This window comes from Rana temporaria, chromosome 4 (assembly GCF_905171775.1).
Source record: "Rana temporaria chromosome 4, aRanTem1.1, whole genome shotgun sequence".
Classification (NCBI taxonomy): domain Eukaryota; kingdom Metazoa; phylum Chordata; class Amphibia; order Anura; family Ranidae; genus Rana; species Rana temporaria.
This window is the reverse complement of record NC_053492.1, coordinates 39,970,018-39,997,503: the sequence shown is the minus strand read 5'-3', so window position 1 is coordinate 39,997,503 and position 27,486 is coordinate 39,970,018. Positions and strand designations below refer to the sequence as shown.

The 27,486-nt window shown below is 43.7% G+C and overlaps 1 protein-coding gene across 3 annotated transcripts in view; it reads left to right on the top strand.

The window, feature by feature from the left end:
• The window catches only part of LOC120936153 (cytochrome P450 2K4-like), a 48,561-nt gene that overhangs the window by 6,370 nt on the left and 14,705 nt on the right, over positions 1-27,486 (top strand). For 2 of the 3 annotated variants that reach the window (XM_040348302.1, XM_040348300.1), the window contains exons 2-6: positions 2,786-2,983; positions 11,300-11,462; positions 14,074-14,223; positions 18,564-18,724; positions 23,503-23,679. In XM_040348302.1, the coding sequence (XP_040204236.1) occupies positions 2,804-2,983; positions 11,300-11,462; positions 14,074-14,223; positions 18,564-18,724; positions 23,503-23,679 (831 nt within the window). In that variant the 5' untranslated portion in view covers positions 2,786-2,803. Of the gene's footprint in view, positions 1-468; positions 623-2,785; positions 2,984-11,299; positions 11,463-14,073; positions 14,224-18,563; positions 18,725-23,502; positions 23,680-27,486 lie in introns of those variants that run through there. The other variant, XM_040348301.1, reaches the window with a different exon arrangement.

The window sequence follows — 27,486 nt, the reverse complement described above, 5'->3', positions numbered from 1 at the left end:
TTTCAGTCTGTTACAGCGGGATGAATGTGCCATCTCCATTATGAACGCTAGTTTTACATGACATTAAAACGGTTGTGTGTGGGCTCCAGAGCATTTTTCGCGATGTTAAAAATGGGCATTAAAAATGTAGAACATGCTCTAAATTTTCGCGTCGTTTTTCACGTTGTCATTTTTAACGTTGTAAAAAACGGTCGTGTGTAGGCTTTAACGACATGAAAATAACGCGCATGCTCAGAAGCAAGTTATGAGACGGGAGCGCTCGTTCTGGTAAAACTGGCATCCGTAATGGAGATAGCACATTCATGTACGCGGCATAAGTGTCTGCTCAAAATTACAAAACACAGACGCGCTCCACTGAGTGTGGAATGTATTGAACTTAGGTGTATACTTTCTACACATTAACTGTGTTCGCAAAAGATAAACCCACAGTAAACCAGTGGCCGTGGGTGATGATTAACTTTATAGATAAACACAGATCTGTGTAGAGAGCATTTTTTGTGTTCCTGTTTACTTCTATGAGCATAAAAAGTTCACAGACGGAGGCCACGGAGGAAAAGGGGAGAGGAACACAGGCTGCAGCTGAAAGTTCAGCCAAGAACAGTGGACAGGAGAGCCGCTGGAGGTGAGGATAGCTTGCCATCTTGCCCCTGTTTCATTAGATTAGCCGACCCGTTAGCAAGCTAGAGAAGGCATGCTTGAATGTGCGTCCATTTCCATGGCAACCTGTAATCACACTAAAGCCAGGAAGCGGCGGGGGTTCGTCAAATTAGGCGACCCGTCAGAATTTGTAACGGAAGTGACATTCCGTCGCCGCCATCTTGCTACACCCTGCATTCCTCCACATTAAAGATGCAGTGAGAAGGGGGAAAGCGGACATCTTGTTACACCCACTGGAGTTTTGCATTACACAGTTATTTTTAACAGTAAACTGAGTTTATATAGTGAAGTAGAGTATTTAGAACTCCGTCTGACTGTTTAGATGTTGAATTTTAAAAGCAGCGGCAAGCCTGCTGATCTCACAGGTTTGCTAATCTGACAGAACACCTCTGATTTAAAAAAAATCAACATCAAAACAGCCTGAGGGATTTCAAAATACTGATTTTCACTATATAAGCGCAGTTTACTGTTTAACCACTTCAGCCCCGGAAGATTTCCCTGCTTAATGTCCGGGCCATTTTTTTGCGATATGGCACTGCATCGCTTTAACTAACAATTGCGCGATCGTGCGACACTTTACCCAAACAAAATTGTCGTTCTTTTTTCCCCACAAATACAGTTTTCTTTTGGTGGTTTTTGATCACCTCTGCGTTTTTATTTTTTGCGCTATTAACAAAAAAAGCGATTTTTTTGAAAAAAAAACCACAATGGGCCGGATTAACATACATTGGCGCATATTTATGCCGGCGTAGCGTATCGAATATACGATATGCCGACGCAGCGCACAGAGGCAAGCACTCTCCCCCAGTCGCTGTTAAAGATACGCTGGATTTCCTCAGCGTAAGCCAGCGTAGGTGGAAGTGGGCGTGAGCCATGCTAATGAGGCGTGACCCCATGTAAATGAAGGACTGAGTGTCATAAAGTTACGAATAACGTACGGCGCATGCGCCGTCCCCTGGACGTATCCCAGTGCACATGCTCAGAATCACGTCGAAACAACTGCCTAAGATACGTTGAATCACTGCCTACGACGTGAACGTAACCTACGCCTAGCCCTATTCACGTACTACGTAAACGACGTAAAATACGATGGCTGTGTTCCCTGGTCCATACCTTTGCATGACTTGCGCCTCCTATGTGGGGAATAACTTTTACGCCTGGCGCAAGTACGTTCATGAATAGGCGTATCTCCCTCATTTGCATAGGTGAATAGGAAATCAATGGGAGTACCACTTGCGGCCAGCGTAAATATGCGCCAACGATACGCCGGCGTAGGAAAGTTACGACGGTCGGATGAAGCCTATTTTCAGGCGTATCTAGTTTTGTGAGCACAGTGCACAGATACGACGGCGCATACTTACACTTACGCGGCGTATCTCGAGATACGTCGGCGTAAGTGTTTTGTGAATCCGGGCCAATGTTTTTTACTTTTTGCTATAATAAATATCCCATTTAAAAAAAAAAAAAATCTTCCTCAGTTTATGCCGATATATATTCTTCTACATATTTTTGGTAAAAAAAAAGTGTAAGTTGAATGGTTTGTGCAAATACTATAGCGTCTACAAAATAGGGGATAGATTTATTTTATTTTTTTACTAGTAATGGTGGTGATCTGCAACATTGCGATGGACACATCGGACACCTTTGTCACTTTTTTGGGACCATTGACATCTATACAGCGATCAGAGCTAAAAATAGCCACATGTTATTGTATAAATGTCACTAGCAGGGAAGAGGTTAACACTGGGGGGCGATCAAGGGGTTAAATGTGTGTTCCCTAGGTATGTTCTAACGGTGAGGGGAATGTGTCTGACTTGAGGAGAAGACAGATCGTTGTTCCTACTTAGTAGGAACACACAATCTGTCTCCTCTCCCCTGACAGAACTGGGATTTGTGTGTTTACACAATATTCTGGCGCGGCTGGTCCGGAAGAGGTTAAAATAATGTGAAATGCAAATGTGCTACATAAATATACAAGAGTAAAGCATTTTCTCTGCCAAAACTTTATTGCCAGGAGGATAGGATTCTAGGAGAGTTGCCAAAACATCCAGTGTGCATGAGACCTTAAGGTTTATATACTTTAATATTCCTGATATTACCCACAATGCTTTTCTTTCTCCTCCTATAGATACAGTATTACAGAACTATGTTTGCAATTGACCCTGTGACGGTGCTTCTGTCTATAGTTTCCATCCTCTTCTTGGCCCATGTGTATAACAAGAGACAGGACAAGTACAAGAATTTCCCACCTGGACCAAAACCATGGCCAATCATTGGAAATATGCTTAGTATTGACATGAAGAGACCACACGAGACCTTTATAGAGGTAACGTACTTCTTGTCCTTTATCATCTGAGGCAATGCAGGAACTCCAACAAAGGCCTTTCTTTTGGGCTATCCTTTGGGTTCCATTAACAAGGTCAAATTAATAATACAAGTTCAATAGCCAATCAACCAATCCAGGACTTGATAGAACATATTCTTTAGCAGGACATACACAGTCGAATTTCGAACAAATTTTCTTTTCAAAATCAGAATTATTTTTTTGTGATCCGATGATGCCACCATTGATTCAAAATTCGGCTGACCAAGCCTTCATGTTGCTACAGAAAATAATTTTCGTGGCCGGGAATATTCTTTTCTCTCTGGGAATTTTCTTTTCTTGCACATGTGCATTTTTTTTCTATTACATTTCTCACACGATTCTCCCATCATTGATTAGAAAATCATATGTTTTCCCAAAAATTTACAGCATGTCCGATTCCTCAAATTTGATTGCCACATGAAAATCGGCTGTTTCTGCAGCCAACTAACGGTGCAAAATTTATACGAAAATTCTTTGATACGATTTTCCAAAGAAAATTATTTCAAAATTCGAACCGTGGCTTTAGAAGTGAAATTAAAACTAAGTGACATGGACAGAAACAGAATCAGAACCAAACTTACCAGTATAGAACGGTGTCCACAGAGAGAGAGATTCTAAGAGGTCTAGTTATAAAACATTCATTGTGCAAATTACACACCCGTTCTGCACATATTTTGGCTATATTTCTGTACTAGATTAATTCATATGCTCATTAGCTCTATCTAGTTGTCAAAATTCAGTATCATTTTTAGGAATCTACTGCATTTTGATGTAGCAATCCAAAATAGGTGACCATAGACAGCAATTCAGGAACAGCTTCAGAAAAGACCCAGTCAAATGGTCTCTAGCTGGAATCAGTTATTGTATTATTATTATTATTTAGGTACTTGTACAGCGCCGTCATTTAAATTTAGAGGGGGTCTGATTGTTAGTTGACTCAGACATGTGTAATTATGACCAAATTTAGCCCCTGTTCCAGCCATGGCTGTGCTCGGAGTAACCACCAATCCTGTGCTGTCTGTCCTGCGGGAGGAAGCCACTTGATGAAGGAAGCCAGGGGAGGACCTATCCTGGAGAGGACCATGCAAGAGGCTGGTATCTTGGGAGAAAGCCTGGAAACTTCATCGAAGTATGCACCGCACACTGAAAGGCTTGATGGTGATCGCCTGTCAGATCTACAGAAGTGAATCTGGAGAGATCCGGGTGCTGAATCCTGTGTTAGGGGATTCTGGACCGAAAGTGTCTCCTCATAAGGGAAGGTCTGTGGCAGAGACTGTACTTTATTGTGTGCGCCATTCCGGCTGCTAGGCCAGTGAGAGGGACCTATCCAGGTGAGCAATACCCACTCTGGCTAGAGTGGCGGCGAGAACTGTATGCTGGAAGCAGGAATGTTTCCTAATTGAGTTTATGCACCTGAACCTATCTACCTATTTACCCTTCCACTCCTCCAACAATTTCTTCTTTTCTAACCAAGTTCTGCAAATAAATCTAAGAAAGGGAAGTGTAAAGTGTGGACATTGAACTTTTTCAACTCTCTTCTACTACCCTGGACGGCGAGAAAATAGAGGTAACATGCCGCCTGAAATATTCAGCAGCTCCTACGGGTGTAGTGCTACATATACAATGTACATTCACATCAGTCCCTACCCTCAAGGAGCTTACAATCTAAGGTCCCAAACTCACATTCATATACTAGGGCCAATTTAGGCAAAAGCCAATTAACCTACCAGCATGTCTTTGGAGTGTGGGAGGAAACCCACACAGGCACAGGGAGAACATGCAAACTCCAGGCAGATAGTGTCGTGGTCGGGATTCGAACCCTTTTTACTGCTAGGTGAGAGTGCTACTCACTACACCACTGTGCTGCCCTATTGTACATCAGAATATGTCACTGCCGGTCAATAGGGATCAGCCCAGTGGCGGAACTTTCAGGATCGCTTCAGTCACCGTTGCGACTGGGCCCTGCCGTTCTGCCGCTGTGGGGGGCCCCCCCAAGACCCGGCATCTCCCCCTGCATCTCCAACTTTCAGTTTGGGATGCAGTGGGGGGAGTGGGAGGCGGCGATCAGCAGCTGTATGGTGCTCGCGGCATCTCCCTGGGGCTTGTATTTCTCCTTCAGCATGTATACAGTGGAGGGGGAGGGGCCTCTGACCCGGGCAGCTACAAGTTTCACTCTTCAGTGTAAATTGCTCGGGTCAAAGGGCCCCTCCCCCTCCACTGTACAGACTGAGGAAGAGAATTCCAAGCCCCAGGGAGATCCCCCTGCCAATGGATATCATAGAGCTGCCGATCGCTGCCTCCCACCTCCCCCTGTGCTGGGGGTTGGAGGTGCACAGCCAGCCAGGTACAGGGGAACCTCTGGGGGGGGTGTGTTTAAGTCTTGAAACCCTGATGTATGGGGGGCACTCTGGGAAACCTGATGTATGGGGCGGGGGGCTCTCTGTGAACCCTGATGTATGGGAGGCTCTCTGAGGACGCTGGTGTATGGGGGGGGGCTCACTCTGGGGATTCTGATGTATGGGGGGGCTCTCTGTGAACCCTGATGTATGGGGGGGTTCTCTCTGTGAACCCTGATGTATGGGAGGCTCTCTGGGGACTATGATGTATGGGGGGCTCTCGGTGAACCCTGATGTATGGAGGATGCTCTCTGTGAACCCTGATTATGGGAGTCTCTCTGTGAACCCTGATGTATGGGGGGCTCTCTGGGGACTCTGATGTATGGGGGCTCTCTGTGAACCCTGATGTATGGAGGATGCTCTCTGTGAACCCTGATTATGGGAGTCTCTCTGTGAACCCTGATGTATGGGGGGCTCTCTGGGGACTCTGATGTATGGGGGCTCTCTGTGAACCCTGATGTATGGAGGGCTCTCTGGGGACTCTGATGTATGGGGGCTCTCTGTGAACCCTGATATATGGGGAGTGCTCTCTGTGAACCCTGATGTATGCGACGCTCTCTGTGAACCCTGATGTATGCGATGCTCTCTAGGGACCCTGATGTATGGGGGGCTCTCTGGGGACCCTGATGTATGGGGGGCTCTCTGGGGACCCTGATGTATGGGGGGCTCTCTGATGTATGGGGGGCTCTCTGATGTATGGGGGGCTCTCTGTGAACCCTGATGTATGGGGGACTCTCTGGGGACTCTGATGTGTGGGGGGGGGCTCTCTGTGAACCCTGATGTATGGGGAGTGCTCTCTGTGAACCCTGATGTATGGGACGCTCTCTGGGGACCCTGATGTATGGGGGGCTCTCTGGGGACCCTGATGTATGGGGGGGCTCTCTGGGGACCCTGATGTATGGGGGGCTCTCTGATGTATGGGGGGCTCTCTGTGAACCCTGATGTATGGGGGGCTCTCTGGGGACTCTGATGTGTGGGGGGGGGGCTCTCTGGGGACCCTGATGTAGGGGGGTGCTCTCTGTGAACTCTGATGTATGGGAGGCTCTCTGGGGACCCTGATGTATGGGGGGCTCTCTGTGAACCCTGATGTATGGGGGGGCTCTCTGTGGACTCTGATGTATGGGGGGCTCTCTGTGAACCCTGATGTATGGGGGTGCTCTCTGGGGACTCTGATGCATGGGGGGGCTCTCTGGGGACTCTGATGTATGGGGGGGCTCTCTGTGAACCCTGATGTATGGGGGGCTCTCTGTGAACCCTGATGTATGGGGGGCTCTCTGATGTATGGGGGGCTCTCTGTGAACCCTGATGTATGGGGGGGCTCTCTGTGAACCCTGATGTATGGAGGGGCTCTCTGGGGACCCTGATGTATGGGGGGGCTCTCTGGGGACCCTGATGTATGGGGGGGGGGCTCTCTGGGGACCCTGATGTATGGGGGGCTTACTGGGGACCCTGATGTAAGGGGGGCTCTCTGGGGACCCTGATGTAAGTGGAGGAGGCTCTTTGGGGACCCTGATGTATGGGGGGGGAGACTCTGGGGACCCTGATGTATGTATGGGGGGAGCCTCTCTGGGGACCCTGATGTAAGGGAGGGCTCTCTGAGGACCCTGGTGTAAGTGGGGGAGGCTCTTTGGGCACCCTTATGTAAGGAATTGACTCTTTGGGGACTCTGATGTAAGGCGGGGCTCTCTGGGGACCCTGATGTATGGGGGGCTTTCTGGGGACCCTGATGTAAGTGGAGGAGGCACTTTGAGGACCCTGATGTATGGGGGGGAGACTCTGGGGACCCTGATGTATGGGGGGAGCCTCTGGGGACCCTGATGTATGGGGGGAGCCTCTCTGGGGACCCTGATGTATGGGGGGCTTTCTGGGGACCCTGATGTAAGGGGGGCTCTCTGGGGACCCTGATGAAAGTGGAGGAGGCACTTTGGGGACCCTGATGTATGGGGGGGAGACTCTGGGGACCCTGATGTATGTATGGGGGGAGCCTCTCTGGGGACCCTGATGTAAGGGAGGGCTCTCTGGGGACCCTGATGTAAGTGGGGGAGGCTCTTTGGGCACCCTTATGTAAGGAATTGGCTCTTTGGGGACTCTGATGCAAGGTGGGGCTCTCTGGGGACCCTGATGCAAGGAGGATCTGCACTCAGTTATGTAACAATATATACACACACACGTATATTGTATACATGTGTATACCCACCCAAGCGTATGACTTTCTTTACTTGCTTGCTACACTGCTATGGGCTCTAGCCCGAGATTTTTTGTTGACCTAGCAATGCCCATGGGGGGGGGGGGGGCCTTCATTGTTTCTTGCACCGGGGCCCTGAAGATTCTAGTTACGCCTCTGGATCAGCCAAATGTACCTGGGCTTATCTTGAGTTAGGTTTGGCGAGAAATACAGAAGTTTGGATGCTAAATCCAAACTCCATTTAAGTCAATACAAGATGAATGTTAAAAATCAGTTTTGGCCCTTTTCTAGGCGAGGGATTAGAAGAAGAAAAAAAGACACAGGACTGGGCACTGCTCTTGGGAACATGTCAAGTGAAAAAATTCAGTTGGGCAGAGAGCAGCAATTTTAATAATTAACATATTTTAAAAGGAAATATAAAAAAAAGCAAAATGCCTTTTAAATAACAAAACCGGGGGATGCAGTTAATATGCCTGTGAAGTGGCACATCTGTGTGATGTATAAAGCAATAATGTTTGTATAAGGTGGATGGGTAGAGACACACATATGGGTAGAAGGGGGTACCTTATCCCCTGAATGTACAGAAACAATCCTAAGAGAATGAATGGACTTTATTGAGACCCCAAGGAGTCACGCAACATAATATACAGTAAAATGTGTCAATACAACAGAAAAATAAAAACCATAAACATATAAAATGCAAGCATTGTGTTATCACCCCACATCTTCACCCAACTTGGCGAATCTGTTAGGGTGCTTAAACCTAGGGCTGGTCTTCCTTTTCCGTGAACTTCTACCACTCCCTCTAACTCAGTGGTTCTCAACATGGGGGTCGGGACCCCTTCGGGGGTCAAATAAAGATTTGCCAGGGGTTACTGAATCCTGGGCTGTTCCTGAAGCCCGCACTGCTCTCCCAGCCTTTTTGTGGCCGCCCAGCAGGGCTATCCCTGGAGCCTGTGGCCGCCCAGCCACAGTTCACGGCATGGCTAGGGGGCAGAGACTAGAGGTCAGCTGACTGATTAGGAATGTGAAGTGGGAGGGGCTGGAGGCGACGCTATCTCTTGATTTCGGCATAGGAGACACCACAAAGCTGGAGACACAGTGAAGCTGGAGACACAGTGAAGCTGGAGACACAGTGAATAACACTACCTGTGTTTATAGTTGCCATTAAATACTCAGGAAGCGCTAAATGTTTGCGGGTTAGGGGCGCAAATTACTTGTCTTGCCTTGGGTGCTGACAACCCACCCTACGAAAATTATTTTACCGTTAGGGGTCCCCACAACTTGGGAAATGTTATCAAGGGGTCATGGCACTAGAGGGTTGAGAACCACTGCTCTAACTGTATTAACCCATCTTCCTACCTGATAATCCTCACTTACCCCTCCATCCTCCCCACTAACCCCACTAGCCACTTGCTCAGTGAGCAGAGGACCCCTTTCAAAGTTGTCAGTTCTGCCCAGTGATCATACCTCCCAACTTTTTGAAATGGGAATGAGGGACACCTATCAACAAAAGTATGCAGGTATAGGACACACCCCTTGTCACACCCCTCAAAGGAGAATTGTACAAAAAAACAAGATTGTATAAAGGAGAAGGGATGGGGGCAAAAGAATAGTTGCTGAAGCTAGACTTGATAACATGCCTACCCAGATTTTGATGGACTATTTCGGTACTGATGAAAAATGATAAAAAACAGTTACATAAAAAGAATTTATTACAAATAAGAATTATACAGAACAATCATATTGATCAAAGATTGGACGATTTCTCTACAGTTTTGCGGGTTTACCGCTTCCTCAGGAGAGCCAATCTATAGGATACATAATACAGTAAAATCATAAATTACAGTTCAGCAGCAGTAAAAAATTGCATAAGAAACAGTAGGGGTAGCTTACCCGGTGGGTAATAAAACAGTTGCGGAGGCATTTGCCCAATTGGTTTCCCCCCACGGCGGACTTGGGGGATAGCACGTGGATCTCTATAGATAAAGAACATATATCTAATTGGAATTATGTAGGATATAAGGTATATATATATACATATACATACATATATATATACATACATATACATATAAATATACACACATATATGTGTGAAGCATGGTCGGGTTGATGGAAGGGGAGGGGGGAGGGGTGAGGGAAAGAGGGGAAAAAAGGGGGGAAGACGGAGATGGAAAGGGAGGGGAGGGGGGGGGGGGGGGAAGGGGGACAAAATCCGACCATGGAAAGAATTAACGGTAAAACTTACCAGTATAATAGCATCTATGGATGCATTAAAAGAGGGGGACTCCCCTGGTCGGATTTTGTCCCCCTTCCCCCCCCCCCTCCCCTCCCTTTCCATCTCCGTCTTCCCCCCTTTTTTCCCCTCTTTCCCTCCCCCCCCCTCCCCCCCTCCCCTTCCATCAACCCGACCATGCTTCACACATATATGTGTGTATATTTATATGTATATGTATGTATATATATATGTATGTATATGTATATATATATACCTTATATCCTACATAATTCCAATTAGATATATGTTCTTTATCTATAGAGATCCACGTGCTATCCCCCAAGTCCGCCGTGGGGGGAAACCAATTGGGCAAATGCCTCCGCAACTGTTTTATTACCCACCGGGTAAGCTACCCCTACTGTTTCTTATGCAATTTTTTACTGCTGCTGAACTGTAATTTATGATTTTACTGTATTATGTATCCTATAGATTGGCTCTCCTGAGGAAGCGGTAAACCCGCGAAACTAGTAGAGAAATCGTCCAATCTTTGATCAATATGATTGTTCTGTATAATTCTTATTTGTAATAAATTCTTTTTATGTAACTGTTTTTTATAATTTTTCATCAGTACCGAAATAGTCCACCAAAATCTGGGTAGGCATGTTATCAAGTCTAGCTTCAGCAACTATTCTTTTGCCCCCATCCCTTCTCCTTTATACAATTAATTTGGATGATGGTACGTTTTTATAGATTTTTAATTATTTTTATATGAGGCTATACTCCAACTTTATTCAAAAAAACAAGATTGGTTAAACCCACAAGTGTTTTTTTTTACCACTACTATTCCTTTATATTGGCTTTTGGAATTTAGAAATGCAGCAATTTAGAAATCAGATGAAAGGTTTAGCACTGGGAAATACTTTTTGATAGTTAAAAATGCATTGTATATACAACTATATAGATCAGACCAAAATGAGGGACATATGAGGAGGAATGAGGGACCGAGGGACATTGCTCCAAATCAGGGACAGTCCCTCCAAATCAGTTGGGAGTTATGTCAGTGATCAATGCTAAAAAATATGCACTGTCCCTCTACTAATGTCACTGGCTAGGAATGGGTTACTATCTAGGGTGATTTGCAGGAACACACAATCCATTCCTTCTCCCTCTGTGAGAACTGAGATATTCCTTGTTTACATATCTCGGTTCTCTGTGTATTGTTGATGATCTGCGGCTGCCAGGGGACATCAAGGTCTTAGCACCCGCAGATCAGCCCCTGCTGTGAATTATCACAGCAGAAGTGGTGTGGCGGCGTGCGCCTCCTGCAGGTAGAACAACAGAATCATCTATATATAGGTGATCCAGTGCACAGCTGCTGCCCTGGAGTAGTAAAACTGCTGAGAGGCGGGCGGCAACTGTTTTAAAGTAAACTTTGACCTTTTCATTTTTTTTCCTATTTTCTATTTTACTTTCAGTTATCCAAAACTTATGGTCCAGTGATAGGTGTCCAAATAGGATTGAAGAAGGTGGTTGTCCTTTGCGGATATGACACACTGAAAGATGCTTTAATCAACCACGCTGAGCAATTTGCTGACAGGGCGGTCGCACCAATAATTCGTAAAAGCCAAATGGAAAATGGTATCTGTTCTTTTTGTCAATGAAACATGAAAATGTTTTACCTAAGAGTATATGATCATTAAAAAAATAACAATATACACTGTATATACGTTGACTATCAATGCTAACCACTTGCAACCATGAAAATACCCTTCTCTTAAAGTAGTTGTAAACCTCAGACATAAAAACAAAGCATATCCCTCTTAAAGCGGAGGTCCAGTTTAAAAATAAAATAAAATAAATGTAAGCAGCTACTAACACTGTAGCTGCTGACTTTTAATAAGAAGACTTACCTGTCCAGGGTGCCCACGATGACGGCAGCCGAAGTCGAGCAAACGCTTGGGTCTCGGCTGCCCCGCCGCAATCCTCGGTGAGGGAGTCAGGAAGTGAAGCCTTGTGGCTTTACCTACCGATTCCCTACTACGCATGCGCGAGCCTCGTGTCGCGACGTGAATGGATGATGTCTCCTGGGACACACACAAGGTCCCAGAAGACACCTCTCCCCCATTCCCTAGGAGGCAGCCGAGGAGCAGAAGAAAGAAGACAGACCGCAGATCAGGAAGTGGCAGATTAGGACGATCTGCCTAGCAACAGGCACTTCAGGTATGTATATAAAAAAAAAAATTGCAGCATTTTAGATTTTTTTTTTCTTGGTGGAGCTCCGCTTTAAGTGCAATCTCTGTCTGCTGCTTCATTACTCTATCAGCATGAATGATTTCTGACAAGTTTTCTTGACACCTAGAAAAAAAGGTGATAGGGGAGGGACCTCCAGCACACAACTTGTGATTGACAGTCTCAGCTGGGAACTGGCACAATCACTCCCCATCTCAGCCCCTTATTACCCGCCCCCCATGACGTCTGTCCTTTGCATCATGGCACGCTGTCGTGGCTGGCCCCTGGATGTTTGGCACGGATGTGCCATATGAGGCATTGGGCATCGGCTATCATTTTATTTTGCAGTATTTTATCCCCTTCCCTCGTAGAAAAATAATTTATCCCCAAAAAATTATAATTTCAAGTTTCAAATGGTTTGTAAAAATTGATGCCCAGTTTAATGTGGAACAATGGGCCAGATTCACAAATGAGATACGACGGCGTTTCTCCTGATACGCCGTCATATCTCTGTTTCTATCTATGCGACTGATTCATAGAATCAGTTACGCATAGATAGCCAGAAGATCCGACAGGTGTAATTGTTTTACACTGTCGGATCTTAGGATGCAGTACCGCGGCCACCGCTGGGGGGAGTTTGCGTCGTAAACCAGCGTCGGGTATGCAAATTAGGAGTTACGGCGGATCCACAACGGTTTTTCGCGTTCACTACGTCGCCGCTAGTCAAGTTTCCCGTCGCAAAGTTACACTTTTTTTTTTGGTGCCTTAACTTTAGTCAGCAAGTGTATTGCTGTCTAAAGTATGGCCGTCGTTCCCACGTCGAAATTTTAAAATCAACGTCGTTTGCGTAAGCCGTCCGTGAATACGGAAGTATGCTACACGGGTCGCCGTTCAAAAAAATGACGTCACGGCGCGCAAAGCACGGCGGGAGTTAGGAAACGGAGCATGCGCAGTAGGTCCGGCGCGGGAGCGCGCCTAATTTAAATGGCACATGCCCATTTGAATTGGCCCGCCTTGCGCCGGAGGCCACAGGCGTACTTTTCATTGCAAGTGCTTGGTGAATCAGGCACTTGCGATGAAAAATTGCGGCGGTGTAACTTATCTAGGATAAGTTACGCCGCCACGATTCTATGTGAATCTGGCCCAATATTCTTATACCTCTATACAAGATTATACTTATACCTCTATGCGATAGACGCTTGTAGAGAAGGTGATAAAGTGATCTCTACGCCATCCTTGAAAGACAAACTAGCCTGAACTTTTCCAAAAACTGAGATCCGCCATCATTTTTACCAAGCTGGACCTGAGGGGGGCTTAGTGAAGGGGGCTGTGTCCTTAGCTGCAATTAGCTCTAAAGTTTCCTCGCTGAGCTCCGGAGATTGTGGGTGGCTTTGTAGGTTGTGGTCAGTATTTTGAATTTAATTCGCTGGGTGATCGGGAGCCAGTGTAGGGATTGGAGCAGAGGTTTGGCAGACACTGAGCGGTTGGTAAGGTGGATAGTCTGGCAGCAGCATTCGTGATAGACTGAAGAGGGGATAGCCCATGGAGAGGCAGGGCAATAAGAAGGGAGTTGCAATAGTCAAGGCGAGAGATAACAAGGGAGTGAATTAGGAGTTTAGTGGTTTCATTTGTTAAAAAGGGGCGAATTTTAGAGATGTACAAACTTTTGTCAATGATTGGACAGTCATGGGGAATGACTAAGCTGTCAGGGGCGGAGCAATACTCTTTGGCCTGGTTGGAGCCCATGGTGAGGTTGCCACACAATACCAACTGACGGGATCGTTCCAATCTGCGGCTACAGGGAGATTTTCTTTCATACTGACATTTCACTAAACTCTATGCACCACAACATGTGATGTGTATTGTGCTGCAGACATACTTAACTTTTACACAATGTGCACCACTGATGATGAATGGTGTCAACAGAACACATGGAAAACTATTGTTTTTCTATATGCAACTGTGCAAGACTGGAGGTAGGGCTGGAGTTCAGCTTTGAGTGCTTGTGTTTTGTTTTTAGGCATTATCTTTTCTAATGGAGAGAACTGGAAGGTGATGAGAAGATTCACACTTTCCACACTACGGGATTATGGGATGGGAAAGAGGACTTTAGAAGACAAGATTATTGAGGAAGCGGAATGCTTGGTCCAGACTATTAAGTCACATGGAGGTAAGTGTTCACAAGGTCAACTTCAACCATGACCATTGTTCTACTTATTTTTTAATTAAATAAACTTGAGTCCAATTTTGGAAATTTAACCACCTCCAGTCCAGTCACTTTTTGTAACAATCTGTATTTTTTGCTAGGAGATTACTTAGAACCCACAAACATTATATACGTTTTTTTTTTTTACAGTAGAGGCCCTAGAGAATAAATGGGTGGGTTTTGAATTTTTTTGTCACACAGTATTTGTGCAGAAGTTTTTAGAATGCAATTTTTTGGGAAAACACTTTTTTTATTTTAATGCAAAAAAAACTTGATTCCAAAGGATGGCAGCGAGCGACGTGTATTCAGGCTCCTAGGAGCCTGAATACACGTCGCTCGCTGCCATCCTTTGGAATCAAGTTTTTCCCTGCATTTCTTATTGCCGTTTTTACAGTGGCTAAATGTGAGTAGCCTGTGCTTTTAATACTTTTAATAAATGTTTGAGTCCAGCGGAGAGCACTTAGTTTGTGATTCCTTTTTCATGTTCGAGTCCGTCTGATACTGTTGACCTATGAGGATTTGAATTGCTAATCTGCTTCCTGGTCTCCTAAACTGAGATACAGTATTTGCCTATTTGACCATCTGGTAAAACAGTGGTCCATATGTGGAGGTGAGAGTACCCATTCTTACTGGTGGAGGGATCACTTTAAGTTTGGCTTTGTCATCATCACCTGGTGAAGAATTCCAAGATTTGATTATCTGGATTTTCTACCTAATATTTGGACTTTATCACTTAATTTTATACTTTATTGATTTATATTTATACTTATGTCACATAATATATTTTCAATTGAATATGTTCTTATTGGTTTTGCGCTGCACTGCTTTCCTTTGTATTTTTGAATGCTTTAAAATCCCCTGCAGGTCATTAGTTAACCATGAGAAATGTGCCTATAATGTATTGTTCTCCCGTCAGCATGCACACACTATGTAACAACAATATGTAGTGCAATCAACATTTTTGTGCATAGGTGTTAAAACTTTTTTGGGTGGAGCGTTTAAGTGATTGGGTGCAACTTTTTTTATTTATAAAAAAACTCCTAATTTCTCAGCCGTCCTTCAATGAAGCTAATGGAATGCAGATCCCATTCCATTTGTTTCTTCCCCAACCATACTGAGTGGGGTCAGTGACACCAGGACCTGGAAATTGCATTTCACATGTCCCTTCGGAGTCAGTAACAGGAAGGGAAGATCAGTAAATGGATGTTCACTGATCTCCCTTTCCTCTACCTGCCAGCAGTTGTTATGCTGGTCTCTGGTCTGCCAATGGGCATGTTGAGCCCGCAAAACATGGCAGGGCGTGGGGGGGGGGGGGGTAACACATTTGTTTCATTTGACAACCCACAGTTGGCTTGTGTGTAATAAAAATTCCAAGCCACCAACATAATTTGTATGTTAACCTCAAAAGGGTTAATTGGTTGTTAGTGGCAGGAATTACCTTTTCAATGGTGGTCAGGAGAAATAATTCCCTTTTTATTTGTGGTCTGTGGGAAGAGTTCTGTTTTTTTTTTTTTTTTCTGACCATTATTTAAATTTTCGGAAAAAAAAAGGGGCTTTTTAACCACTTAAGCCCCGGACCATTTTGTTGCTAAATGACCAGGCCACTTTTTGCGATTCAGCACGGTGTTGCTTTAACTGTCGTGCGACGTGGCTCCCAAACAAAATTGGCGTCCTTTTTTCCCCACAAATAGAGCTTTCTTTTGGTGGTATTTGATCACCTCTGCGGTTTTTATTTTTTGCGCTATAAACAAAAATAGATTTTTTGATTGGTTTGCGCAAAAGTTATAGTGTCTACAAAATAGGGGATAGTTTATGGCATTATTACACTAGTAATGGCGGCGATCAGCGATTTTTATGGTGACTGTGACATTATGGCGGACACATCGGACACTTTTGACACATTTTTGGGACCATTGTCATTTTTACAGTGAGCAGTGCTATAAAAATTCACTGATTATTGTGAAAATGACACTGGCAGTGAAGGGGTTTACCACTAGGTGGCGCTGTAGGGTTTATGTGTGCCCTAGTGGGTGTTTCTTACTGTAGTGGGGATGGGCTACACGTGACATGACACTTATCTCCACTCCGATTACACAGAGCAGAGATCAGTGTCATTGTCCCTAGGCTGAGAGGGGCGATGCTTGTTTACATTAGCATCTCCCCACTCTATCTCTCCGTGAGAAGATCGTGGGTATCCCCGCAGTGATCAAGTCCGCGGGAACCGCGGTCGGGTTCACGGAGCTTGTGGCGGGCACGCTTGCGCACTGGCGATGGCGCGCATGCATGCACAATGGCGCTTCTTAAAGGGGAGGCCCAGGAGTGCCATTGTGTCAATGTATATAGTCGTGCCGCGGTCGGGAAGCAGTTAATGATACCAATAAACACATGAGTAAATAATCCTAAAATCTTAATTGTATTGCACAAAGGATTATCAAAATTACACAGACCTCCAATAAAATGCTTACTCCATTACCACCTCCTGGCTAACATCCCCACCATGTGTAACATGTTGTCATGTTAGTCCCTTAACTAATTTGTACTCTTTGTACATACATCTTAACAAAGTGCATGATGGGATAATCTGCAAGCCCCAAAACATATGTGTACAACAATGAAATGTCTAATATGTACAAACAAATTATTTTCTTTTTTTTTGTGTGTTTTCTATTGTCCATAAATACTTACAAGGACTAGTAGGAATATCTAGTCTATTTTACTCCTGCATTCACACATCTTTTTAGTGATAGCCATTTCTTTGATGTACCCCTTAGTGTCCATTCACACTGACTTTGGACATCAGTCGGATGAGAAGTCGCAGCCTGTGTTTTCCAATAATAGCCATTCATATATGTGTGACTTAAAGTTGCAGCGACTTCAAAGTAGTTCATGCACTCCCTTGGACTGACTTTCATGCAACTTCAGGGCCATAGACTTCAAGGTTAACCCTCAAAAGTTGTATGAAAGTCATACCTGAATGTTTTAGATGCAACAATTGTCCATTAGCTTTGGTCAAAGCCAAAGTCGCATCCAAGTCATACCCATCCAAAGTTGTGTCAAAGATGCGTTGAAGTTTCATTAAAGTTGCCCTACTTTGGAGTCGTACAAGTGTGAATGGAGCCTTAGATAACATCATCACTCCCTTTGGTTAAGGGATTTGATATTTTCCTTCCCACCTTACCGATACTTTATGGGATGTACCTAACTGATTAATTTTGTAAGTATTTAAATCAAATTTTAGATCTTAAATCTAATTTTAGATGTACAAGTAAGTTAAGGTATTGATATGAGGACAGCATATTACACATGGTGAGATGTTACCCAGGGCCCAAGAGGTTTTGTATTGGATGCCTGTACTATTTTATCACCACTTTGTACAATAAAATTAAGAATTTAAATTAAATTGCCTATGTGTTGATTGGTACCAATAAACATCTCGCAGTAACATGCTTCTTTAGAGTCAGTATTTTCTTTTCAAATTTTTAAAAATGTGTGTGTTGTGTTGCGGGGTTTTTTTTTTTTTTTTCCTCTCAGTATTATACTGCATGTACAAAGCTCAGAGAAAATAATTTGCAGTCTCCACTTTTCTAGCCCTTAATTTTTTTAACACTTATTTTTTAACATTAATGTAATACCGCATACACTTTCATTTTTCGGCATGAAAAAAACAACGTTTTTAAAAACGTAATTTAAAATCATCCTGTGTTGGCATCACATAGTTTTTCGACTTCTGAAAAATGACAAAAAAAAAAATTCGAACATGCTGCATTTTTTCACGTCGTTTTTTAAAATGTCTTTTTCGTGTTGTTAAAAATGATCGTGTGTGGGCAAAAAAGACGCTTTAAACCCGCGCATGCCCAGAAGCAAGTTATGAGACGGGAGCGCTCGTTCTGGTAAAACTACCATTCATAATGGAGTAAGCACATTCATCACGCTGTAACAGACAGAAAAGCGCGAATCGTCTTTTACTAACAAGGAATCAGCTAAAGCAGCCCAAAGGCAAATAGAACTTCACCTTTAGAGTGCCGTCGTACGTGTTGTACGTCACCGCGCTTTGTTCATCATTTTTCAAAAACGATGGTGTGTGGGCAACATCGTTTTTAATGATGAAGTTGGAAAAACTTCGTTTTTTGGACATGCTGAAAAACGAAGTTTTTTTTCATGCCGAAAAATGATCGTGTGTACTCGGCATAAGAACACATGTTCGGCTCTAGATGTCCTTTGACATTTGACTATTCATATATTAAATATAATGTGTTTGTTTTTGTTTTTTTTTGCTTTTCTTTTTTTGTCTTTTCAAATTCCAGGAAAACCTTTTGACAATCAAACTATTATAAATGCAGCTGTGGCCAACATTATTGTATCCATACTACTGAGCCATAGATTTGAGTATGAGGACCCCATTTTGCAGAAGCTCATGACATTAGTTAATGAGAATGTAAAACTTATAGGTGCCCCTATAGTAAAGGTAAGTGGTCTTACTGTTTGGATCTATCAGTGTGTTGCAAGATAATTCTTGATTTACCCCTCTTCCTCCATGACAGCCAACCAAGAGACTGCCCATCTCACTTGACTGGAAACAGAAAGTGGAGAATTAGAGAATGCAAAGCCCCACACTTACCAACTCGGTGGTTAGTTTATCTTTCTCATTGACGATAGGACAAATACGAATCTTGGATCATCCTTTTTATTAAAAAAAAAATCAGATTCATAAGAGTGCGCACATGGGGTGCTGGGTGTGCCTGGGCACACCCTAATCACCCTATACTATGCAGATTGCCCCTACTGCCTGGCTGCACAGAAAGGGACTGTGGAATCTCTGTCCTCAGTACTTTTCTCTGTCTCAAAAATTAGACATCAGGGGTTTAGAGGGTTTAGGGGTTTAGGGGTTTAGACCTCTAATATTTCACCATAGCCCTACAATGGGGCTTCTTAAAACAATAAAAAATAAATAATAAATTATATTTTTGAAACAAAATAATAATTAAAAAAACGAAATTGTATTTTTTTTTATAAAATAATATAAAAATAGACTACTGACACCAATCTCTGCCCTACTGACACATTCAATGCTCTACTGACACTGCCCACTGAAATGTGTGTGTGTGTGTATGTATATATATATATACATATACTATATATTGTGACAGGAAGTCAGGTAAATCTGTGGGTGTTGTCACAGACGGGACATACATTTCTGCCTTGTTTAGACAATACACCAATTGTTATTAGGCGTCGGCTGCAAAAAGTAGCCAGGAAAAGTCTTAGGCCCCGTACACACGATAGAATCCATCCGCAGATAAATCCCAGCAAATGGGTTTCTGCGGATAGATCCTATGGTGTGTACACGCCAGCGGATCTTTTTCCGCGGATAAATCTCCCCTGGGATGGATTCCAGCAGATCGGATATTTGCTGACATGCACAACAAATCCATCTGCTGAAGTCCATCCCAACGGATGGATCCGCTCGTCTGTACAGACTCACCGGATCCATCCGTCCAAAGGGATTCCCCGCACGCGTCGTAATGATTTGACGCATGCGTGGAATTCCTTATATGACAGCGTCGCGCCCGTCGCCGCGTCATAATCGCGGCGACGGCGCGACACGTCATCGCCAGAGGATTTCCGCACGGATTTCAATGCGATGGTGTGTACACTCCATCGCATAGAAATCTGCGGAAATCTTTGAGAGGATTTATCCGTGGAAACGGTCCGCTGGACCGTATCCGCGGATAAATTCTCTCGTGTGTATGGGGCCTAAGGGCATTGGAAAACTTCAGCTGTTCAGAATGAGGCAATTAAGGCCTCTATAAGTAATGCAGAGGATTACCACTGATTTGCTGCATCCTGAGGCTTTGTGAGTAAGGAGAACAGTGTACTGAAAGTCTTCTGAGGAGGTGAGGAGAGGATTGATTTTTCTGTGTGATAAAAATCAAAAGACTATTGTTTTTCTGCTGTATGACCAGCAGTGTCTGCCCAGCACTAGGCTGTCAGAGACTCCCTAGATAGGTTCCTGTGTGGTGAAGGTAGACGCCCCAGTGGCCAGGGTTTATTTTATGTTTGATTTTGCTTATGCTGTTTGGATGCTTGCACTTGTTTCCAGCAAGATGGAAGAATAAACCAAAAATCTTTGCTTTCAAAGGTCTTCGACTGCCTGTCTGTATAAATTCAGTGTGTAGTGAACCCATCCAGGGGGTCACACACCCCGCTACCGAGCTAACCCCTTACACAATATATATATATATATATATATATATATATATATATATATATATATATATATATATATATATATATATATATATAAATATATATATATATATATATATATATATATATATACTGTGTATATATATATATACACACACATGTGTGTTTAAGCTGTGGGGTGCACACCCAATGCAATATTCTGTTCAGTTTGTAGCTTGGTTTTCAGGCTTTTACCTTAAGCTTTCACTCTAAACTGAACTAGTGCCTTACAATACCACAAGCATTATTTAAGGCTTTTGAGTGGGCTGGGAGAATACCAGAATGGTCAAAATGCACCCGTACGTCGGTCTCTCTAAGCGGGATAGCAAACACGCCCGCTGCACAGCGGTGGTCCCGATGCTCTTGGCCGGCGGTCGTGATGACCTCCGGCCACGTGCTATCACAGACACGAGAGGCAGAACAGAGAAGTGACGAGACACACATCCCAGTTCTGTGGGGAGAGGAGAGAGAGATTTAGAGTTCCTACGAGCTGGGAACCACAATCTCTCATCTGCTATAGTCAGTCCCATCCCCCACAGTTAGAACACACACATAGGGTACACAGTTAACCCCTTGATCTCCCCCTAGTGTTAACCCCTTCCCTGACAGTGACATTTACACAGTAATCAGTGCATTTTTATAGCACTGATTGCTGTATAAATGCCAATGGTCCCAAAATGGTGTCAAAAGTGTCCGCCATAATGTCGCAGTCCCAGTAAAAAATGCAGATCGCCGTCATTACTAGGAAAAAAAATAATAATAATAAAAATCCAATAAATCTATCCCCTATTTTAAGCAATCAATATACGCTTTTTGCGATTTTTATTACCAAAAATATGTAGAAGAATACATATCGGGAAAAAAATTGCTTTTTTTTTTTTTAAATGGGGCTATTTATTATAGAAAAAAAGTAAAAAATATTGTGGTTTTTTTCACAATTGTCGCTCTTTTTAAAAAAAATCGCAGAGTTGATCAAATACCACCGAAAGAAAGCTCTATTTGTAAGACAATAAGGGCGTCAATTTTGTTTGGGTACAGCATCGCACAACCGCGCAATTGTCAGTTAAAGCAATGCAGTGCCGTATCACAAAAAATGGCCCGGTCATTGAGCAGCCAATTCTTCTGGAGCTAAAGTGGTCAAAAACAACATTTTCATACATACACCACATCACTACTGTTCCAATAATGGAACATTAGACATAAATGGATTAATGCATTGTTGGCCAAGTCAGGGTCGAGGGCCTCTTGTATCATTTAAAAAAGATGAGCTGCAGCCTGTAATCACTCTACGCAGTCTGATGGGAGATTTGTGCCATTATATTTGGGCATCAGTGCCAAATATGCTCCAATTGGAGCAGTTCCCGTAACTCCGCCCACATCCTGTGAAGAGGATGCACCTTCCATCCTGCTGACTATCGCAAGAGTACGTGGGGCCTAAATGAGGTACCTTGATTTGGGAGTAACCTCCCACACACTCTGCTAACCACACAGTATTAATTATGAGTACTCTCTTACAATTTTACAGAATACACAAGCTCCGTCCCTATCCATACACTCACCAGAAGCATACCAAAATGGCATGGGTTCCCCTATTTAAAAGGTTCCTCACCCAAGGTGGCCTTTGAAGTCTCTCAAAAATCTAATGCCCAATCAGATCACTTCTCCCTTTGAGGCCTTGTAAGGAATTCCTGAAGCCTAGCACACACAACCGGTTTTCCCGTCTGGAAAACTGCCATGAGAGCTATTGGCCGGGAACAGAGGCCGTGTGTATGCTCCATCACAGTTTTTCCGACAGGAAAACTGCCGGGGGAAAAAAGAGAACCAGCTCTCTTTTTTCCCGCCGGGATTCCAGGCGGTTTTTAACCCGTCAGTTTTCCTATGGGAAACGCTGCGATTGAGCACACACACGGCCGGGATTCCCGACCAAAGCTCTCATGGCAGTTTTCCTGTTGGGAAACCCGGTGGTGTGTAGGGGGAAAAAGTTATCGAGCAGGTTCTTGGTTTCCCCCTCAGGTTTCCTGGCAGTAAAAAGTCCACCAGGAAACCCGTACGTGTGTACGAGGCTTAAAGGGGTTGTAAAGGAAATTTATTTTTTTCCCTAAATAGCTTCCTTTACCTTAGTGCAGTCCTCCTTCACTTACCTCATCCTTCCATTTTGCTTTTAAATGTCCTTATTTCTTCTGAGAAATACTCACTTCCTGTTCTTCTGTCTGTAACTCACCACCGTAATGCAAGGCTTTCTTCCTGATGTGGAGAAAGCCTCTTGAGGGGGGGAGGGGGCAAGCAGGCAAGTCAGGACACTCTCTGCTTTGCAGATAGAGAAAGGAGCTGTGTGTTAGTGGCCGTCCTGACACTCCTGCTCGCCCCCTCCCCCCTCAAGAGGCTTTCTCCACACCAGGAAGAAAGGCTTGCATTACGGTGGTGAGTTACAGACAGAAGAACAGGAAATTAGCATTTCTCAGAAGAAATAAGGACATTTAAAAGCAAAATGGAAGGATGAGGTAAGTGAAGGAGGACTGCATTAAGGTAAAGGAAGCTATTTAGGGAAAAAACAATTTCCTTTACAAACCCTTTAAGGGTTCCATTTCCTTACAATACTCTCCTTCCTTTGAAATAATGGCACAGTGCCACCTGCAAGCAGTAAAGTTAACTGCACCTGCCTACAGTTAACTGTTGGTAATGCTGTTATAAGTGTTGGTGCTTTCCTTTGCCAATCGAAATGAATGGCATGCAAATAAACCAGAATGATTGATGTGCATTTCAGCGCAGTGCGTGGCAAAGCACTAACATGTTGTGGCGTAGTGTGCTGCCAGAAATAAGCAATTCTTGTTTATGGTGCATTTGCAGCCCATTCATTTTGAACTCCTTGATCTTATGAATGAGCCCTAGGCGAAGCAAATATGTTTATACACTTTACATTCTCTGAATCAATAAAGCAATTTGCTAAAAAATTAATTTACAGTAAAAAATAAATACATATGTATCTTTCTATTAAAGCTGTACAACAGCTTTCCATTTCTAGTGGGCTTGTTACCTGGAAGCCACAAGAAGGTATGTGCAAACCGACTACAGTTTCACGACTTTGTAAGAGCAACATTTACTGAGCAGAGAAAAGTACTGGATGTAAATGATCAGAGGAACCTTGTTGATGCATTTCTGGCCAAGCAGCAAGAGGTAAGGATTAACATTTAAGATTTGTTTGTGTATTTAGCTGGTTGTTTGCTGGAGTTCAGCTTTAAAGTGGTTGTAAACCTCATGCCGAGTACACACGATCATTTTTCGGCATGAAAGAAAACGTTGTTTTTCAGCATGTCCAAAAAACAATGGGCTAGATTCAGGTAGGGGCGCGCAATGTTACGGTGGCGTAGTGTATCGTATTTACGCTACGCCGCCGTAAGTTAGAGAGGCAAGTGCTGTATTCACAAAGCACTTGCCTTCTAAGTTACGGCGGCGTAGCGTAAATGGGGCCGGCGTAAGCGCGCGTAATTCAAATGTGGATGAGGGGGCATGTTTTATGTTAATTCTTGGTGAACCGACGTGATTGACGTTTTTTTACGAACGGCGCATGCGCCGTCCGTGTACATATCCAAGTGTGCATTGCTCCAAAGTACGCCACAAGGACGTATTGGTTTCGACGTGAACGCAAATTACGTCCAGCACTATTCGCGAACAACTAACGCAAACGACGTAAAAAATTCTGATTTCGACACTGGAACGACAGCCATACTTAACATTGCGTGCGCCTCCTAATAGCAGGAGTAACCTTACGCCGAAAAAGCCTAACGTAAACGACGTAAAAAAATATCGCCGGGCGTATGTAAATTTGTGAATCGGCGTATCTAGGTCATTTGCATATTCTATGCCGAAAACTACGGAAACGCCACCTAGCGGCCAGCGTAAATATGCACCCTAAGATACGACGGTGTAAGAGAATTATGCCAGTCGGATCTTAGGCTAATGTCGGCGTATCTTGCTTTCTAAATACAGAAAAAAGATACGCCGGCGCAGCTTTGAAATTACGCGGCGTATCTATAGATACGCCGGTGTAATTCATTGCTGAATCTAGCCCAAAGTTTTTCCAACTTAATCTTTAAAAACGACGTTGCTTTAGCTAATTCCATGTTAGTAAAAGACGATTCACGCTTTTTTGTCTGGTACAGCGTGATGAATGTGCTTACTCCATTATGAACGGTAGTTTTACCAGAACAAGCGCTCCCATCTCATAACTTGATTCTGAGCATGCGCGGGTTTATTTCATCATTTTAGCGCACACACGATAATTTTTTACAACCCGAAAAACAACATTTTTTAAAACAACGTTAAAAAATGCAGCATGTTCGAATTTTTTTTTTTACGTCTTTCAGAAACTGAAAAACGATGTGCAGCCCACACACGATCATTTTAGATGACGTTTTTAAAAGCTAGTTTTTTTTTCAAGCCGAAAAATGATCGTGTGTATGCGGCATCAGACTTGAAATATGAACAAAGCATGCTGATATCTCTCTATAGTGTGTCATTGGCCCCTGCATCTGCAGCTAAAGGGGGTAAGGGTGTATACATGCCATGACTGCAATGCTTTGCTACACCGCCATGGTTGGAATTATACCGCCTGTCACTTTTAGCAGGCATAGCGCCCACCAAGTGACCTACTTCTGGGGGGTTCAAGGGGTTAAAGCAAGCAGTGAGGAGGTGATACAATGCCTCCTCACTGCCTGTCAAATGTTCTCTGAAGAGTGATCAAAACATGGATTGTTCTTTCAAAAACACTGCACAAGTGAACTAGTCCTTATTGTGTCACTGGGACTGATGTGGTGATTGGAGACACTCTACTGTAACTAGGTAGAAAATAAAATTGCACTAGATCACAAAGTTTCAATGTTAGAAAGTCCACCACTGCTTGAAACTATGGGCTTATTCACAAAATCCATCCACCATCTTCAACGTGCAAGTTCCACCACCAAATGATATAATTGTCTCCTTGCCAGATCTACATGACCCCCCCCCCCCCGTTACAGAGGATCAAAGAGTGCCTGTAATAAACCACAGCCTGGATCTTTCTCCAGGAAAAGCTGTGCATCTATCTCCAGGGTGTCTCTTTCTGCTCGTATGGATGGTTTTTATAAAAAATATAAAAGCTCCATATAGTGTAAAACCATAAACAATTTTATTTGCATTAAAATATATTGCACTTACAGCATTCGTATTCATAGAAAGCCTTAAGTCTGGTGTGCCGGCTGGTGCACATTCAGACAAATCCATCCTTCCGGGACACTAATGGAAACAAAAGGTGACGTCAGCACATCGCTCAGCTCTGCGCGTTTCGTCAGAGATGACGTCGGCCAGTGGCACTCTAACTGGATGCAGTAATCTGGTGACATTATACTGCTGTGTATGTGATCAAAGACCATGGTTGGCTGCACTGACCTATAGTGACAACATAGCAGCCAGCCACTGTACATGATCACTGCCACAGTAGTACAATGTCACCATAGTGATACTGCACATGCTCTAAAAACTATTATTATATTTCACCAAAACAATGTAAGATAGCAGGAAAACTGTTAACCACTTCCTTACCGGCCCATAGTAAAATGACGTCCACAAAGAACTTCTGCCGTTCAGAGTGGACGTCATATGACGTCCTGGGCTTTCCGGGTGGATATCTGAATGATGCCTGCAGCTAGAGGCATCATTCAGATATCCTTCTAAACTGCCGGCGATTCTGCACAACGTAAGAACGATCATAGCGGCGGTTCCGCCGCTAGATCGTTCTTACAGGCGGCAGGAGGGGACATCCCCCCCCTCCCGCCGCCATCCGGTGCTTCTCCGGGCTCTCCCGTGCCATCGGGGGCCCGGAGAACGAATCGTCCGGCGCTCGCAGGAAGCATAGAGATGACTGGTGACCAGATGGTCACCAGTCATCTCTATGACCGTCGGAGGACCCGGGCGCGATGTGATGACGTCACGCCCGGGTCCCCGTAAGTAAACAAAGCCGCGATTGCGGCTGCTAAGCAACCACAAGCATGAGATCGGTGAATTTTTTTTCACCGATTTCATGCTTTCCAGCCTGGAGGAGAGATGTGGGGTCTTATTGACCCCGCATCTCTCCATAAAGAGTACCTGTCACACACATTCCTATTACAAGGGATGTTTACATTCCTTGTAATAGGAATAAAAGTTTAAAAAAAAAAAAAAAAAATTAAAAAAAAAAGTGTAAAAAAAGAAATAAATATATAAAAAAAAAAAAGAAATAAAAATTTATTTTTTTAACGCCCCTGTCCCCGGTAGCTTGCGCGCAGAAGCGAACGCACACGCAAGTCCCGCCGACATATGTAAACGCCGTTTAAACCACATATGTGAGGTATCGCCGCGTGTGTTAGAGTGCCAGCAACAATTCTAGCACTAGATCTCCTCTGTAAATCTAAACTGGTAACCTGTAAAAAATTTCAAATCGTTGCCTATGGAGATTTTTAAGTACCGAAGTTTGGCGCCATTCCATGAGTGTGCGCAATTTTAAAGCGTGACATGTTAGGTATCTATTTACTCGGTGTAACATCATATTTCATATTTTACAAAAAAATTGGGCTAACTTTACTGTTTTTAAATTTTTTTAATTCATGAAACTATTTTTTTCCCAAAAAAAGGCGTTTGAAAAATTATTGCGCAAATACCGTGCAAGATAAAAGGTTTCAATGACCGTCGTTTTATTCCCTAGGGTGTCTGCTAAAAAAACATATATAATGTTTGGGGGTTCTGCGTAATTTTCTAGCAAAAAAATTATGATTTGTACATGTAGGAGAGAAGTGCCAGAATAGGCCTGGTATGGAAGTGTGTATAACTGCCCGGTATGGAAGAGGTTAATAAAGTACTTGTAAAATGTTTTTGGTGTTTTTGTATTTGTAGATTGTAGGTTTTATTTTCTTGTGAATGAGTAGGTTACTACTTACCTCTTACTCATTCTTTTGAGGGTGTGGTATTGGT